Here is a 16582-nt window from a genome sequence, read left to right as displayed (position 1 = left end):
CCACAAAAATAATAAGACAATGTTAGGCACTATTTAAGTTTGTAGTTAATGTCTGTTAAACGTAATCTGAGATCAAAAATAATGTTTATTAGCTAAAAAATCCATATCTGACTTCAGAAACATACATACAATATTCCAAGAGCCTTCTACAAAAGTGAGACTTTAAGAGAGCAAAAAATGAGTATTTTCTGTTTTGATTTATAATATGTGCAAGAATATTCAAAATAATACTTGCTGGAACAAGTTCCGACAACACCCATTGCTGGTGACAAATCAAGTCTGAAATATTTTTTTGGCTAAGTGGCAATGTTGGATATGTACCTCTAATGTGCTATACCAGTCAGGTTCATATATCACGCACACTTGCACAAAAAAAAGTCAATGCTCAATTTCCAGAGAAAAGCTGAACCATAGGCTTAGTGACAGGAGGAATGCAGGTGGTTTTTTTTTCTTCCATCTGAATTACTTAAATTCAGTAACTAGTCTATTCAAGTTTTAAAAACTGAACAGACTTTGAAATTATGGGAGTTTGTCTTCTCCAATCCCCTAATTAAAAGGGAGATAGATAAAGGCTTGGAGAGCTCTCCTTAAACTTTACAAAGAACAAGATAAATAGAAACACTGTGTTCAGCTTCTAACTACAGCTAATGCTTGGTCTTAAATACAGAAATATTTGTTGTCCCTATTCCCATTGTTATCTCAAGCATGGAATAGCTCCAGTAAACAAAATGGTTAGAAATGGGTTCAAGAAACTGACAATTTCCATCTGAAAAACCACCTGATATAAACGACACACAAAAACTTGGTGTATAAAAACGTACATTTCTTGGAATGCAAAAATTTCTCTCTGTTAGCTACTTATATAGTTTAAAATATTTTTCAAAATTAACGAACTTTGCAGTTTGTCCAGTATGTGAAGAAAGTGACTTATGGAGCGGTGTGCATAATATTGGAGTTCAGTCTGCTCTTCTGCCTGGAACATTTGCTTATGTCCCCTAGTATTTATCTCCTTCCAGGCCATAACAAATCCTAGAGTGTACTGTAGAATCAAAAACATAACTAGAGTGAAATGCTGGTGTAGTTTTCTGTGGAGTTCCCTAGCACCAGAAGGCCTGCTGTTAAGTCTCCCTAAAATCAACCCACAGGAAGAAAATGCACGCTTAACTGTTAAGCTTTTTGAGTGAAAAGCTTCTCAAGTGAAAAGCTCCAACTCAAGTATGGCACTGAGCAGAAGCTACTGCTAAGAATCACGCACAAAACCACACAGTATTTCCTCGTCAGGACACAGAAAAATATTTAGTCCATGGTATACAGTGATACAGTCATGGCATTAAAGACACTAACGAAATATTTTTCAACAAAGCAAAACTGTTACCTCAAAAGCAAACTATACAGCCTCCTTTTAGGAATTCTTTTCTCATTAGCTATCTAAAGCAATTTTTTCCCATCAAAGCTCTACCTGAACTTCCTACTGCCACTAGCCAGTTCTGGAACTGTTAGGAAAAGACATTGCAAGCTTTTGTTTTTATAAATAATAATTCAGTATATAATATAAATAATTTATGGCTATCTTAACTTTATCATGAAAAGTCAGAGAATCTAGACAGGAATCTGCAGAAATCATTTTCCAACATGAAAACCTGACTGGCACCAAATTACTGACAGTTTTAAAAGAGCAGTATCAGCAACAATTTGTATTACTTACTGGCATGTAATAGATATTCATTTTAGGGGCTTCATTGGCAGTCATTAGCATTCCTAAAAAGAGATTTCCACGTTAAAAAATGTTGGTCACAAGAGGATAATGTTACTTTATATAAGTATGTATACACACAAACACACAAAGTATTTAATTCACATGAAGTAGGTTTGTACACAGGACTAGGAAAGAAAAGCCTGATAGCAGGGCAATTAATAAAGCTTAATTTCCTATATATTTGTGCCTTTTGTTCTCTATCTTAAAAAATGCTCAGCACAACTTAAACAACAAAGTTCTAACACCTGCAGACTGCCAATTTTCATAACAAATTTAAACAGTTCATCCCATAAAACTGTTTAGAAGAAATCCAGGTAGTACTACTTAAAACCTACCTTGGGCATAAACCAGTGTTATTAACACAAGGGGGTTTTGGGAATTTGTTTTGCTTTGTTTTTAAACACACATCTATAGTCTAAACAATGTCGTAAATCATAATATGGTTTGCTGCTTTATTCATATTTCATCTTGGAAATCAACAGTAGATTGTCAACACAAAACGTGAGGCAGGATATTGTGGCTTCAAATGCAAGTGATTATTAGCCAGGTGGAACAAACATAAGATTTGAAATATTTATGAATATACCTAGGGAATGCTGTGAATACTCTGGATATAAAAGAACTATTGCAGAAATATTAAAGTCTATGGAATATCTGGAACTGTCACAAGACTTGGTATACATTCAAAATCAGAAACTCTCAGTTTCATCCTCCATAAGAGCTTTTTAAGGACATTTGGCCTGTACTTTTAATTCAGCTTTGACTTTCCAGCATAGGTGATCACCATGTAATACAAGAAGATGCAGCACGAAGAAGAGAAGAGCAATCAAGTTAGATAACATTCTGATCCAGAAGTAACATATGCCATTGAGACTATGAATAATTGGGGCAGTTACCACATACCCAGAGGGCAGAAATATAATTTACACCCAACTAGAGGAACGCAATTAACATGGGTGGAGTAATCCTTCCTACCTAATCCTTTTTATTAAAAATACACAACGCAGCTAGACTTTTAATGTTAGAAAAAAGGGGGCTTGCTTTCCTGGCAAAGCAAGAAATTTGTGAAAGCTTAGTCAGCAAACTGAGGCTTAAAACCAAACCTGGAAATGGTTACAGGCAGTTTAAGGAAAAAGCACAAATTCATAGTATATTTTGATAAATTTTGTGCTCCCTTAACTTATCAGCGTGTTTGGTACTACTACAGGAGACAAAGCATTTCTCCATTGACTGAATATGAATCACTAGAGATAAACCGATAGAAATTAATTCTGCAGGTGCTTCAAAGATGACAGTAAAGGGAAAACCTCCTCTTTGGGAGTCTTCCACCAATAATTGAAGGCGGGAAAGTCGTCTTCAGAACAGTACAGGGGTGGGTGTGTATTAAGGGGAAATACAGAAACCAACAAAAAAGGAACAAGTTTGTGAAAGGAGAAGTCTGCTGTGCACTATTCATTGTTTCAGCTCATTATTGCTAACCAATTTTTACGGGAAGGGAGACCACACCCTAATAAACTACACAGCGGTCTAGTGCGATCACTTAAAAAGGGAAATAAACGAGAACTCTTCTATCACAGAAGCCATTTTAACAAGACTGCATATAGAAAGTGATCAATAATACAGTATCATTCATTTAAAGAAATGAAAAAATGGGTATGAAGTGGTAGTAAATGGGAGAGGATGTTTTAGAAAATGCAAAGTTTTTACCTGTAAAAAAATAATTTTATAATAATAGAAACAAATGATGTACAAATTTCTATACACTGAAAACACTTAAGTTGCAAAAGGGTTTGCTTCCCATAGAAGGTAGTAGTACTGAAAATGGCTGCTAAAATAATTTAATTAAAAACAAAAATAAAGCAATAAAAAAAAACAGAAACACAGCTACTGAGAAAGATTAATTCACATTATTCTGATCCACATCTTACCATATTTCAGAATGTTGTTACAAAATGGTTTCACTTCTCCATTTTTTTATTGCTTTCGTAATTGAGACAACACAGCGTTAAAACTATTTCATTACTGCACATGCAGCAGACATTTTTACCTAAAAAAGGGCTGCAACTAATACGAAGTAGCAGCTGCTTTCTGTGTTTTTAAAACAAAAACTTGAATATTACAACTATTAGAACAAAATTATAAATAGAAAATGTAAAAGTAAAATATCTACGTGTACTAGATAGCAATTTTCCCCAAAGAAAAGCATTCTAAATGGAGGTTCAATGACTTCTGCTTTGTGACATTTCTGACATTATTCTCTTCAAGTCTGAAACACAATCTGTGTGTTTCTCATGAATCAAATTCTGAATTCTGACCCACATCAGTGAAATTAAGTAGGTAAATGTGTATTGTTCCATGCAGTGATGAACAGCAGAGCTGTTTTAAGGGAATGAAAGAGCGTAAGGGAAAGATTAGGTTACAGGCTTTCTGAGCAGTAGTTTCACATGAAGTCTAAGCACAGACTGGGCAAAGGTCCTGGGACTTGCTGTGCCACGCCAGCTTCTAAACATCCTGGGGCGCCCTGAGAATGCTGAGACCCCAGTGACAACACTGAGCTACACTCATACTATCAATTAAATGCTATTGTCTTTCCTGCTTTCCTCAGCTGCAACATTTGTATTACTGGAAGTATTTCCTTATTTTCAGATGTAATCATTCTTTACATTCTAAACTTGCATGAGGCAGTGCCAGGCATCCTAAATTTTGTAGAAACAGTATTTATTACAAACGTGAATGCACCACCTCTCACCTTAAATCTCTTCGTTTTCACTGAAACACCTTCAAGTTTTTCCCCTCTGCCTTCACAGGGTTATAAATTACAACCTAATTTTCAGGCCACAACAGCTCTTACAAAAGGGTCAAACCTGCCCTCCCTAAAGACATGGTCAAAGAAGAAAGAAAAAGCAAAACTGACTCGTGAGGAGACATGGAACAGAGGACTGCAATGCACACTCTAGATGACTGGGATCAGACATGTGGAAAACCAATGTCCCATAAGCAACATTAAATAGACAGGTGCTTTTAATTCCGTGTGCTACGAGATTCGTCCTGCAGAGTCTCACAAAAATCATTTAAGCCCAAATCAGCACTTGAGGTACATCTACATACCACAGAGACTGTAGAACGTCCATAGCTGTGTAACATCCATCCTTATAGATATTTAAACTTGACTGGTTATGACCAGAGCAACCTGTCCAGACTTTGAAGTAGGATCTTACTTAAAAACTGGCCTTGCTTTGAGCAGAGAACATACACCCCCAGAGGTCCTTTCTAAATTATGCTAAGATTCTACATAACTTTGTTATCTTTCCCTCCATATCATGACCCCTTCGTTATCAATGCTGCATGGATGTTAATTCACCCCAGGACTCTCATTTGGATCAAACCGATAAGCTCAAAGGTGAAACCTGGATGAGATGCTATATGTAATTCACTCCAATGACCTTTTTCTGTAATGCTCTTCCTGTGGCCTCTGTGGAAGAGGGAGGACCAGGTTTGGCTACCTCCACGTTGCACAGCCCACACTGTTACACAGCTGCTCTCCAACACCCCCAGAAGAACTCATGCGTACAACCAGAGCACGCAAGATGCGCCCTCAGCACCATGCCATAAGCTCCCTTTTTGGCAGGCTTCAATTTTTTGCCTAAAGTATTTCTGGCACATTAATCTGGGAAAAACAAATATATGGAACACAAATTAGAATGCTATTGATACATTTTTTTGAAGACTCAGAAAAAAAACCAAAAAAAAACAACAGTCCAATTGCTAAGTACTGTAACACCATTCTTTTTCAGAGGGGGGAAAACCTGAGCAGCGTGGAAGGGAGCTAGTAATTTCACCAAGATCCTGCAGACCCTTATGTTGCTGCTGCTGCATAAAGTCAAAACGGCTTACCATCTCAGCAGAACTTGGATACTAAGTTCTCATCTTACCAAAAAAAAAGACATTCTTAACTGAAGTTGGCAGAAAAGGCAAGATAAGTTTTAACTCGTTAGAAATCTCACTTATCTACAATCTTGAAATTGAGCTGCTGGTATGAATCAAAGTCTAAGTCGCTCTGTCTTCACTGCTATCTCTCTGAAATTAAGATAATAGCAGAGTGCAACACAGGCATTCTCTGATCAAGAATTTTGTCCTCTGACATCTTAAAGGCCCTAATTTTTCTTTCATCTTTTTCAGTGCTGCTTTCTAAACAGGAAATGGGTGTCATACTGCTTCAGAACTAAGCAACTAAAAATTAAAAGTTTTAGTGCAGTAGACACAAAAATATTTTACACAATACAACCACCACTGTATAAAATATTTTTTCCTCACTAAGTAGGATCTGGAAACTAGTTAAAAGTGGACCTCTTTTTTGCCTTCCAAACATAATGCCATGAGACACACCAAATTTGAGAAGCACACAGATCTGTGCATTCAGAATTCTACACTTACAAAGAAAAGTATTCCAGCTTAACTAGGCCACAGTAAGTACTGTAACTAAAAAACAGGAAAGATCAAATGGCAATAAACACTTGTAAAAATTTGTAAACTCATTGTAAAGAGGTTTTTTCCTAGCTCTAGAAAGCAAGCTCTAACTGATCTGGAGCTTAGCCTAGACAAAAGGCCAAAATTCCTTCTCTTATGAAAGACTTAAGATATTTGAAAGGGCGAAAGAGCTCAATCACTCAATTGACAGCACAACAGCTTCCAACTGCAAAGGGTCTTCGATTTAATAAAGATGAAGAGAAACCAATGACACTAAATAGCAAGTAACTATTTTTCCTAGCTCTGTCACAAGGAGAAAAGCAGACTTAATTTACATCACCTAAATAAAAAAACCACAGTTTGAGTTAACACACGCTTTCCCTTTTGAACTTAACAAGACATTAATATATCTAATGTACCTGAATTTGGATAAAGACAGACATCATTGATGTCATATTCTGGCTCCATTGAAGTAAATATCTTCCCCTGTAATTGAAGGAAGATAATAGATTATAAAGAATTCCAAACAATATAATGAAATTTAGTAAATATAAACATTATGAATAGCCATTATAGAAGCTAAGAAATATGATGGCATCAAGCTGGCAGAGATTTTGCAGAACAATAAAATGTTATTAAAGTATCTGATCATAACATAGGAACTTTGTACTGTGCTCTGTCTCCTATCAGATCTCTTACAAGGGAGTGTTGTCTACTGCTTATCGAGGACATAGCAATGTACTGTGGCACCTCTGATTCCTTGGCTCACACTTCTGTGTTGAAAAATTATGGCAGTTCAGCTTCATTTTATTTTCTGTAAAAGGAGGATGAGGTCCGTAAGTTCCTGGTACACTGCCAGTGCAACCCTCGTTTTGTTCAAGTCTGAATACGGTAGTTTTAAGTAATTTCATTTTGTTAAGTACATTAGCTGAAATGATGGATGGGGAGTGGAATTTTATTCTGGAGCTTGGTTCTTCCACCCTGCCCATGTCTACCTAAAATGAAGTATGGCTCAGCGCTTTATTTGTAAATTACAAACTCAGTATTAAAGAGGTCTAAACACAAAATTATATAAAAATAATAAAAGTATCCACTGGTATGTAGCTTAGGTCAGAAATGAAGTTTTAATGGTTATTTAGGAAAATGGTATAAGCAAGAAACATTTAAAAAAAATAAGAATTGGAACAGAGTCTGAAAAACACAGACAAAATACAGGTGCTCTTGTAAGCCAAGATGCAAGACAGCCAGTTAAAGAAGTGTGTCTAGCAACTGGGCCACAGAATCTGAAGCATGAGAGTACATGCCTACACGGTTCTAAATGAGGGACAGGAACAGAGCAAATTTTCATCCTATTCCTCTTTTCTCTTTCCCTGCAGCAATCCCACCTACCTTTCTGGGCCCTTCCTTTCCCTCCCAGTTATATGCTGTTACCCCACCCACCTCTGGTCTCTCCCCGATGATTAATAAGAGTCCTCCCCCACGCCAGTCTTAGCAGACAAAAGCCTCATACTCCCCACCCCAAGGCACGTCTCAGCATGGGGCTATTCTGGTATCAAAGCCATATGCTCTCCACCCCACAGTCTGCCTCTGCAGTTGGTTCCCAGCCAGAGATAGTCAAGAACCAACATCTGGGAGAGGTGGAGCCAGCTGGAACATACTCTAGGAAGGAGTCCAAAGCTATCTTTGCCTTCCAGCGGTAAGAAACCCTCCCTTTTCCCACTGCAGAGGCCACCTGACAAACCTTAGTGTTTCATTCTCAGTGAGGAAAATATCTATACCTAGGAAAAATGAAGAGAGGCCACTGCAGATGTTTTAAATAATAACCAATAATTTATTTGCCCTTTAAAACAATAAAAAGTAACTGCAGAAGAGCTTACAAAAAAAAAAAAAAACAACTGCTTGCAATCACAGAAAAAGAGGCTGTTGAAAGTTCATGAAGAAATACAACAATAGAGAAATGACTGCCTGAAATAGTTAGAAAATAAGTGCCTCTAAACTACTGTAACTGCTCCTGATATGTTACTGTTACATTACACAGCTAGAAAAGCATAGATACTGAATGGAGCAAGTTTTAAGGACTAGAATGACTAATGATAGCCCCTTAGACCAAACCAAATGACAGTAGTATTACTGTGAATCTATAGGGTAAGGTATCTTGTGCAAGCTGCATTGATCGGAGACAAGAATAGCATAAGGTAAGAAAGGAAAGTCTTAATTAGATCGCAACTTCACTTATAGGTGCAAAAGACAGGTATAAAGATACTGTCTCTTGAAACATAATCCATTAATGTAGCATAATACACATTGTTATTTGAAGCAGATATTATAGATCCAAAATTTAAATAAATTTTGGTGAAAACAAGCGGGACCTGATTTTAACACTTCATAAACTGATCTACCATTGAAGCTGCCCTTTTTGGAGCAGAGAACTGAAATGATCAATTTTTCTCTGATGAAAAATCAGAATCGGATGTTTCTAAGCACACTAAGAAACATACAAACTAGAGCAATGGCTAAGATACTTTGTGTTTAAATCCCTCTACTGAAAGAAGCATCTTAAGCAGACATATACAAACACCTAAAAAAAAACCTGAAGTCTGTATCTTTATACCTGACAGGCTGTAAAATACCTTCCCAGATACCGGCTTGTTTAGCCAGACAAGGCAAAACATGTAAATTAGGACACATTCAAAACACAACTTCCCACCCTGAATTTCAGCTTCATTATTCAAGTTGAAGGAAAAAAAAAAAAGTGAAAAGATCTGAATGCAGCAGCAGAGAAATACTTACTGTATCTTTGTTCCACATTTTTATGATTCGAGAATCTGCAGAGATAATTAAATCCAACTGATGCTGAAACTGAATTGACTTTATAGGCAGGCCATATTGGTGATCTTTGACTATTAATGGGTTACTAGACCGGAGGTCATATAATAAAACCTTGAAGAATAAGAGACAGATTAAACTTACAATATTATAAGATCAAGACGAAATCACACGCACTAGGTCTTCACTAATGTTTTAACTCAGATTTGTTTGCTTGTTTGTTTAAATACATGGACAGGATTTCCATAAAAGAAACCGTTTCAAGTTCTGAAAATGACTTACTAAGTGAGCCCTGCTTATTCTTACAATATATTAACTACAAAATCTTTCAGTCTAGAAAAACGAAATTTGAATTCAAGAGATTGCCATCTTTCTAAAGTCCTTCTAATTTCTATTGGAATTAAAATTGAAAAAATGAACTATTTTCAAGACTCTTAGTATTTCTTAATTATTACTAATTTTTCACTTTTCAATTATTGCATTATTCTCACTCACAAGATTTAAATTTTCAGATGCCCTTCTAGATTCTGTGAGTATCGCTTTCACTCAGCAAAACACTACAGAACGCAATTATTCTTTTAGAGAAGTGGAGAGTACAGGCCATCTTCCAGAAACCCATGTTTTTAATCTCAAAAATTTCCTTTGCAACTTGAGAAAGACCTCAAATCTTTCATATGCCAAGTATGAATATTAATAATTTTGGGGAAAAAATGTATATATATATATATAAACTAAACAAAATGATAATTTCCAATAAAGTTTGCCTGACATACATACTAACATTATGACACCTACAACTCTTGCTTATGCATCTGTCTTCAACAAGCTACAGTTTTCTAAACCCATGAAAGGACCACTAATGGCAGAAAAACCCTCATACTCCACTTGACAAATGGGATGGCAACAACGCAGAAATGAATCAAAATGATCTTTTATAGAAAGATAAGACAAAAAACAGTAGCTGAAAGATAATTAATTCTGCTTCTTCAGCCACCATCAAGATACAGCATATATTTTGCATTGAGATGGCACTGGCAGAATCTAAAAAAGCTGTAACTTCCTCACATAATTGACTGTTAAGTCTGAAGAAAACTGCAGAATTTGAAGTTACCTAGGTTGGAGGTTGCAATGATTTTAAGCCGACCCTACAGTAATTCTGAAGAACAAGATCATTTGTTAAACTGCAAATTAATTTTGTCAATGTCTATCGTTGCACTATACATGTAGTTTATGGTCTTAACATACTTATCGTATATCTATCTTACATTAAGTGCACTCAATGTACAAGAGACCTGGACTGGCAACTGCAAGAAAAGGATCTCATAAGAACTGTTGCAGAAAAAGTTAAATCTACCTGCCCAGTAGACGTTCCAACAGCCATATTCAAAGCTCCATTAAATTTCAGCGCTGAAATAGATGGTAAACAATCTATCCTGCAAAGCACAATGCTTACAGTTAGATTTTCTTTCCGTAACTGATGCAATGATGCAATCAATTTTAAATGTCAAAAATAGCTAAAGTAGTTATTGTAAATTAATTTACAGATACCACTCAGAAATACTACTTCAACAAGCGAAATTGTTTCCAATCACAACTTGCATAGAAAATTAGTTATTTATCTGAGCAGTAATGGCTCAGTTTCTTTGTGACTAAGAAAACCCTCTATTCACACTAGCAATGAGAGATTTTGATGCAAAATGGGAATGGTTTCTAAAAGCAAAGCTTAAAAAACAAAACAAACAAAAAAACCCACAAAAACAGAAGAATGCACTTTGAAAAGGCAGCCTTTACTCACTCTGTATCTGCTGTCACACTGCTTAAAGCACAATCCAGCTGCCCAACTCGATTTCTAGTTCTAGGATCCCAGCATTCCACCTTACCCTGAACAGTTCAGAAAACATATTTTAAGCTTATGAAACAAATACCTGATACTGTGTTTAAATACAATTATGAATTATTCCATCTATGAATAATTAATCAAATTCCCTAGTTTGACATGAGTTGTACTAATAAGTGCATATAAGCTCCATACATTTTATCCTGTATTTAAACAAATGTAATCTGAATGAAAATGATTAATGCTAAGTTTTCCAATATTAACTGGGTACAGAGGCTAGCTAATTTCTACAGATAGCTATATTCTTAAGACAAAGCTATTTTCTCTCATCTGCAAAATCTCACGCATCTCAGCAACAAAGACAGTTCTGAAATTATATCTTCACTACACTCTAAAAAGTCATCTTGTTTAACAGATCTATACTTAACACAGCAAATGAGATCAAATTAATTACGTAGGTTCCTGTTGTGATTTCTTCTTATCCTCATGCAAACCAATATTAAAGAGATACAAACACTGCTGCCCTTTTAATAAAAGGAATGCAAACATTTACCTCAGCTGTCCCCGTAGCAAACAAGAAGTGTACGGGATTTATGTCACAGACATTATTCTCTCTAAAACAGAAAAATGAGTAAGTTTAATGACCTCAGAATAATGTAACTAGAAAGATTTCTGCAATCATATATTGTTTAGCCTCGAGAAGCAAAAGTGGCGGGGGGAGGAGGGAGTGCATGTGCGGATGGCAACCTAATAACAGATTCTCATACTTAAGAGGAGTTTATCAAGAATTCTGAGCTATCAGAGAAAATCAGAGACAGTGCTGATAATTTGAGATGGGTGAGGTTCCAACTGGATGTAAAGATAATATTTTTTATGCCTTGAGGATAATTAACTATTGGAATGAGCTGCCAAAAGAAGCTCTGGAATTTCTATACTCAGAGCTTTCAAGACTTTGTGGGCAAACTCATTTGAATTCAATGTTGACCATGTCCTGAGTAGGACTCCGGTTCTTTCCAACCTGAATGATTCTACAATCCTCTGCCCATGGCCACCATCCACCACAAAGCCTTGATATATTGCTCTGCTCGCTGTAGTCTTAAATGACTCAATTACATCAAAAGGTCTTCCTGACGACATAAGTTAGAAGAATACATCTCCAACATATTCTGATAAACAGCCCGTCCTCTTTTCTCTCAACAGCTCAACATGGAGCCCTCTATTTCTCCAACAATTTTTTCAAAATACAAATATTTCTGATTATACTCATCCCAAAAAATTACAACTCCTTCTATTCCAAGACCTCCACATATAATACTATAACTCATCCAGTTCCCCTCACTCACAACCTTTTCACATCTTCAAGTTTCTTCTCCCTGATTCAGATTTCATGCATGATGACTTAGCTCTCCCGGTCCAGGACTCTCCCCCACCCCCCTTTTTCTTTTTGCTGCTACTCAGTTTATATAGTAGAGCCTGCCCAAATACTGCTTCTTCCCATAAGCTCTCCTACTCACTGAACATCAGCTGTTGCTCACTAACTAGCCACTTTATCTGCTCAAGTCAGTTCTTCTCATCTGCCTCTCCCCACACAAAAGCAGCCCAGCTCCTGCTATGGTATAGTTTTCAAAAGAATCAGATATTTAAAAATATATTAATATTTATATATATATATATATATATATATATATATATATATATAAAATATATAATGATATATATAATATATAATGATATATTATGATATTAAAAAAATATATCTCTTTGGGCTACTCCAAGAGCAGAAGGACAAAGACCTATCTAGGAAAGTACACAACCTGTGGGCAGACCTCTATATGACAACTAAATTGAGCAGTAATGGCGAAGTTGTAATGAAATGCTCTTAAGATCAAGTTATATAATACCTATTACATGTCTATATTAAGCAATTTTAATTGAGTTTTCTTCTGTGAATGTTTTAAAATGTAAAAACTTGAACAAAGAATTACAGAACACAAAATAAAATCAGGCTCAGGCTCAGCGTATGTTCCTTTTCAACTCTGCAACGTATTTGGGAATATTCAGACATACTAGAGATGGAGAGCATATTAGGGGTTTGGTTCCACCTGGTGGAAAGAAGACAGACGGACATCTTGCATTACAGACACTTACGAAGCATCAGTTTGCAGGGGGTTGAGAAACCTTCCTTGTTCCAGATTTAGCCTGTATACTTCAGAACTACGAAAAAAAAATAGATCAAATTGACTTCTTTCTCTTACAAATACTGAAAAGAGGATAATGTGTATGTTCACCAATGATATTTACTACAGTGCAGTATCCTATCAGTTACTCTTTTGCCACAGAAAAGATACATTAATCCCTCTTTTAACATCCTTAAATTTCCTACAGTTTACACTACAGCTTGGATTACTAAAAGAGTTTCTCAAAATTTGCTTCAGACTTTGAAGATCTCATTTTATTTTTACCGTCTTCTCACAAATTCCGTTAATTATATGTGATTTTACTCCTATTCTAACAGCTTCTTCTATCTTGGTTGTTTTATTACTATCTCATTTTCCTTACTTAGATGTCAAACACTTAAAACAGTACACTGATTGTAATTTTGTCAATAAAATTTGCAAACACATCATTCAAAGAATGAAAGTCTTAAAACAAAGAAAAACTGAATTAATTTTAGACTTCCACTTTTTTTTACTCTTCATACACAGTCTCTATTTGGAAAGAACAGCTATTTTTTTCAATAACATTTTTAACTTTCTGGTATTTTAATATTCATCCTGTTCTTGGAACACATTCCTAACAGAAGTGAAACAAAACAATCTATGTAATCAATACCTTGCTCCTACAAAATACAGGTCACATGATGGATAATGATAAGAGAAATCTCTACCAAATTTTGGTATTCTTGTCCTGTAGTAATGGCCATGTTGTGAATGAAACTCCACAAATCTGTCACACTGCAGGAAGACAATCTGAAAATGAAACAAAGAACTGAAACATACAAAAGCAGATGACTGCAGCTCCTCAACTTGTCTCATAACACAGCCTCCAGGGATTTTTCCGAGCTCACACAGGTTAACCATAACCCACTTAAATAATTTCTATTAAAATAATAGAATTGACTAGTACTTCTTCATTCTCACCATCCACAGCCAAAGCTCCATTAATAAAGATATCACTCTCTCCTAAGACTTAGTCCAAGTCTTAATTTTAGGAAAGCAGTGAAATGTAACTGGCCTTATGGATATCAACATGAATGAGAGCCAAGTGTGCTCTCACTGTGAAAATGCCAACAACCCTCAAAATGATACCTTAGGAGGTTAGTGGGAGCAGACTGGGGAGGATGTGTTTTCATTTCTCCACACAGTGCTCATTACAACAATTTATTCAGTGAATTTGTGGAACCTCAATGCTTGCAGTTTTTGAGATTACTGGCAAAAGTACTGCTTCAAGCATTAAATGAACCCTAGATGTCCCCTTACAATGAATATTTTTATATTTTTAATGAAATACCATTCCCTCTTTTTACCATACTTAAAAAATTAAGACAGCTACCTGAAATTAATTTTCTTTCTAGCTATTTAGTAAGTTTTGGGAAAACGAAATTGAAGCTAAGGTTGTCAAGACAGGGCTTCCGTCTGAAATACAATACCAATTTCACTTTCAAAAAACACAGAAGCCTTACTGTTAGCAATCAGTCAAAAATACTGCTGAACACAATGAGAATACATTCCTCAGCCTCTCAAATAACTGTTTGGTCTTTACAACCAGAAACTTTCTCTCACAGACAGGCAGGAGACTACTCTATTGTATCAGTCACCTTATTCATCCATTTGAGTTCACACACATTCTTGGAAAACTCACAGGGAAAAACTTTGAAAAGACTAGAGTTAAAAGGTTAGATGATAATGCCTCTGATTAAATGAAAATTTTTATTATGACAAGCCTGTACCAGTAATCCTAAGGTCTCTTCTAAGAAAAAAGATACAATTACAAATTAAAAATGTCTTGTCCTAATGAAAACAGCAGAATTACGTGCTTAAATTTTTGTATTTCATTTGGCACATAACACCTTGATGAATTAACAGAGCAAAGTTTATAGGACGAGGCAATCTGCTACAATGTTTTACATTTTTTGGGTCCTGAACAAAATTTGAATTGATAACTACGAACCTGAAAAAGGCTAACAGTTCTAAGAACTCATCTGTTTCTTCCAGGTACAGGAGTTCATAAAACAAGACATTACTTTCCTCCAGTTTTTGCCTCATTCGTATGCTTATAATTATCATTTCTACAGCAAATCAATCTAACCCAGTGGTACCTATCCCACCTCTCAAAAAAAGATGTACGTGGGCTACTGTCACAAGCAATTATAACTAAATGTTACCCCGGCAAGAATAACTAATTATGTTTTTCACATTAGTTTGGTTATAGGATAGATCATTATTTGAAGCTTTTCTCTACTGCAGACAAAAGACTTTAAAAGTGGTAAGGCAAATTATAATACAAAGAGGTAAAGAAAACAAAAAACATTTTAAAGGTACAAAAAATGTTTATCCTGTTTGATTTGTGTTTTTTTTTTTAATCTGTTCCAAAAGTTCTTGATTGACTGCCTTTACTATATATGAAAATATATTTTAATATACATATTACACAATTTTCTCATTTACACATTGAAAACATTAAACATACCTTTGAGTAATCATCTGATAAAATCTCAAATGTAACCACTAGAGGAGAGAGCAAGAGAATTTCAAGTTAACTAAGTAAGCAAATTTATTTGCAAACATTGGCATATATCCTGAAAATATTTACACTTATTCTAACCTTTAGTCATATAAGTATTCCCCACAGGTGTCAATGCATAATACAGACATTGTGATAAAATCTTTAATTATATAACTTTATTTGCAAAATAATAAGTAGTTTTAGAAAACTTTAGAAACATATGAAGCACCTTGTAATCTTTTTTGTCATTCTTGTACATTTGACATGTTCCTCAACACAACGCTCAACCATGTATTTATTGGCTCAGGGAACGTTTAATGAAATGGTTTTGAGTGAGCATGTGGTCCATGGATCTTTGGTAAACTGTCAAAAATGATAAAAAATAATATGGGGTCAGATGTACTACATGCAGATCTGCAGACACGACCTTTCTAAGGAGTCAGCTTCCACAGAAAAAGCTTTAAGGGTCCAAAATTTAAAAGCTACTATCTATGCTGAAGACCACAACATATTGAACTTTGCCTAGTTTTAAATAAGGTGGGTCAGGAACATTAGGGAGTAGCTGCTTCATCTAAACTGTTTCCATTTAAATGAGGTAACTCATTTAGGATTACCTGAAGTGACTCCATGCTACAATTCAAGCTAAACATACTTGACAGTGTAGAAGCCAGTTCGGAAAAATTAACTTCAAGCTCTAATTAACTGCAAGCATTTACTATTACAGTGACTTCTCTTTCCAAGTGGGTCTCTCTTGCCACACCTTCCTCTCCCCAGCTTCTCCTACAGTCTCCCCTCATACTACTCTTTAGCACCTTCTCTTTACTGTACAAGACTCCTTGTAGTACTCAGGCACCACGTACGGAAACGCTACCATGCTCTACTCCTCTTTTCCTGACCTAATTCAGTAGTTTTCATTTTTATTTTTTTACATCACATATCAAAGTAAGACCAGTTCCATTTCTCAGTAGTGA

General features: G+C 35.6%; 1 protein-coding gene across 1 annotated transcript in view; it reads right to left on the bottom strand.

Annotated features, from left to right (window-relative positions):
* Nucleotides 1–16582, bottom strand: part of NOL10 (nucleolar protein 10) — a 49169-nt gene that overhangs the window by 28857 nt on the left and 3730 nt on the right. The window contains exons 5-13 of the mRNA XM_035543030.2: nucleotides 15576–15613; nucleotides 13719–13855; nucleotides 13035–13100; nucleotides 11440–11500; nucleotides 10845–10930; nucleotides 10404–10482; nucleotides 9014–9163; nucleotides 6643–6709; nucleotides 1706–1758 (exon numbers count right to left, since the gene is read on the bottom strand). Coding sequence (XP_035398923.1) covers nucleotides 1706–1758; nucleotides 6643–6709; nucleotides 9014–9163; nucleotides 10404–10482; nucleotides 10845–10930; nucleotides 11440–11500; nucleotides 13035–13100; nucleotides 13719–13855; nucleotides 15576–15613 — 737 coding nt within the window. The remainder of the gene's footprint in view (nucleotides 1–1705; nucleotides 1759–6642; nucleotides 6710–9013; nucleotides 9164–10403; nucleotides 10483–10844; nucleotides 10931–11439; nucleotides 11501–13034; nucleotides 13101–13718; nucleotides 13856–15575; nucleotides 15614–16582) is intronic.

The sequence above is a fragment of the Cygnus atratus genome, chromosome 3, assembly GCF_013377495.2.
Source record: "Cygnus atratus isolate AKBS03 ecotype Queensland, Australia chromosome 3, CAtr_DNAZoo_HiC_assembly, whole genome shotgun sequence".
Lineage (NCBI taxonomy): Eukaryota > Metazoa > Chordata > Aves > Anseriformes > Anatidae > Cygnus > Cygnus atratus.
Note: the sequence above shows the minus strand (reverse complement) of the source record. Positions and strands in the feature narration are given on the sequence as shown.